At 63.8% G+C, this 2499-nt stretch overlaps 1 protein-coding gene across 1 annotated transcript; it reads left to right on the top strand.

Annotated features, from left to right (window-relative positions):
- Positions 1 to 219: 219 nt before the first annotated feature.
- On the top strand, positions 220 to 421 carry MNEG_8055 (hypothetical protein; the record flags this gene model as incomplete). The annotated part of the gene is made up of 1 exon (XM_014043470.1): positions 220 to 421. A coding segment is annotated over one exon (202 nt), but the record flags the coding sequence as incomplete, so codon positions are not given.
- Between the last annotated feature and the right edge of the window lie 2078 nt (positions 422 to 2499).

Genomic DNA, 2499 nt, shown 5'->3' with positions numbered 1-2499 from the left:
TCCGTGGTTGGCGGGACCCGCGCAGCCTAATTGATGTACTTCAGAGATTTTCAATGTCGCAAATAGACAGTTTAACGGCAGCGTTGCCTTCCGGATGCTCGGCCCTGGGCATGGGACGATGCGCTGCTCGCGCGCTCGAGCGCGACGCCACCCCCTCCCTGTTGTTCAGATGTCCTCACTTTCATCGATGCGCCCTACATTCAGCCTGGTTGCGACATCATGTTCAGCCCCGGCGCGTGGTGCTTTCCGAAGCCGGCACCGTTTGTGCAGTCGTGCTGCACGCCAGGCTTTGACTGCTTGCGGGACAGCACGTCTCTGTTTGGCTACAGCTGCCAGCAACTGCCAACGGCGCTGCTGAACTATACATTTGGTAGCCCTTACGGCAGCTGCCTCAACAAGGTCGCCCCTGGGGGACAGTGCGGTGCGTGTGGGGTTTCATGGGCTCATGCGCGTGCGTGTTTGGGGGCGGAGGGGGACTGGCGATGCGAAACGGGTCGCTTACTTGCAACCTTGCAGCTGTGGCAGGGCCATCAGGTTCGCTGAAGGCTGCAACTATCAGCAGGGGAGTGAGGCCCGGATGGGCAGCCGATGAAGCTGGTGGAGCCCATACCGCAGCCGAGCCGAGGCCACACTGACGAAATTGCTCGCGATGGAGTAGGAATCACAGGTCCTGGAAAGCGCTGCAGGTAGAGTTTGAAGGCCGCCACATCTGTACGTTGCAGCTGCGCCGACGCACCTCCCACACGTGCCGCCACGCGGCCTCCCATCTCGCAGGCGGTGGCGGCGGCGCATGCAAGCAATACGGTCAGTGCTCCAACACCGGCCCCTGGCTCAGCTTTTGCTGCCCCGACGGCTTCAGCTGCCAGCCCAGCTCGGAGAGCTACCGGGTGTGGAACTGTCAGGCTGATGTCACACACGTGGAGGCCGTGCCCCAGGAAAAGGAGGTGCTGCAGTACCCGCCCAGGAAGCTTCCTCCAGACGCGTGTGCGTGCCGCGTGGATGGGCAGGCGCGGCGGGTGCCGGCGAAGTGCCCCAGCCCTTGGGCGCACCCAGCAGGGAAGACGCAGGTGTGCAGGGCGTGAGAGCCCCAGGGGCACAAGGAGGCAAGGGAGAAACACAGCCAGAAAAAGTTTGAGTGCGTGTGTGCGTGTGTTTGTGTGTGTTTGTGCGTGTGTGCATACGTGTGATGTGTGATGTGCGACTTGACTCCTTGCATGTGCGTGCACACGCTCATGCCGAATGCACAGCAGTCCCATGTACGCAACCGTGAAACGGTCATCGATGCGTTGGAGCAGCGGGCAGGGGACCCTATGAGGCACCCATGATGCAGCGCCGGAAGGCATGAATGGCAGCAGCCGGCGCGTCAAACCCGCAACGACGCAAGGCGGGCCGCGGCCATCCACCCGCTCCCTAGCAGCCGCCGCGCCTCTCACTCTCAGCAACCCCCGGCCCGTACCCCAGGTGCCGACGCCAATCAAGGTCGGCCCCAAGGGGCGGTTCTACAGCACTGACACAGGGCAGGACGTCGTCGTCAGGGGCGTCAACTGGTTCGGCTGGAACGTGGGCGCCTTCAACTTTGACGGCCTCTGGGTGAGTTGCCTGCTGCGCGCCGCTGCGTAGGACGCATCTGCGGCGAGGCGACCGGCCACGCGGCGGAGGGGTTGGCGCGGCGCAAGGGGGGCGGTTCGCAAGCGGGGCGGGTGGTGGGCAATCGGGCGGGCGAGGCTCGAGGGGCCGTGCCGCGATCCCGCTGGTGGCTGCGGATGTCACGCAGCCGCTGCCTTGCCATATCCTCCGCGCGTTGACCCCTGGCGCCCCCGCCGCCCCCCGCCCGCGCACCGGCGGGGCCAGGCATACTGTGACGACAACTACACCGCCAGCCAGCCGCCATGTCAGCAGGACGGGCAGATCCCGCCCCACTTCCCCGAGCCGGCAGTCAGCGAGGCGGGAATCGAGCGGCTCGGGGGCATCAAGTTTTGGGGCAAGCGGATGATGACTAACGACTTTGCGTCGGTCGTCTATAGGATGAAGCTGCTGGGGTTCAACTCAATCAGGATCCCCTTCAAGTGAGACGCCAGGCAACGCTGAGAAAAGGGGGCTGTGGGGGTGTGCATGCGTGCATGCGGGCGTGCATGCGCGTATGTGTGCGTTCATGAGTGTGCATTTACGTACGTGCACACGCGTACTGCGTGCAAACGCCAACCGCATGTGGGCGCGCGTGCACGCTTGCGCGCGCGCGTGCGTGTGTGTGTGTGTGTGTGCGCGCGTGTGTGTGTGTGTGTTGCCACCTGCTCGCAAGCAACTGTAAATACATAAATACATTGCCAGAATTGCGCTACAAACACTTTAGTCCACGCTCTCACTCCATCTGCAGCTTTGCCGACCTTAACAAGGACCTTCCGGTGACATCTGATGGCAAGAGCGAGTTCTTCGCCTGCATGGTGGGCACCCGGGGGAACGCGCCGGCCGTTCAAGCCGGGGTGCCCCTGCGCCCGGACC

This window comes from Monoraphidium neglectum (genome assembly GCF_000611645.1).
Source record: "Monoraphidium neglectum strain SAG 48.87 unplaced genomic scaffold scaffold01489, whole genome shotgun sequence".
Classification (NCBI taxonomy): Eukaryota; Viridiplantae; Chlorophyta; class Chlorophyceae; order Sphaeropleales; family Selenastraceae; genus Monoraphidium; species Monoraphidium neglectum.
This window is presented reverse-complemented; position numbering and strand designations above follow the sequence as displayed.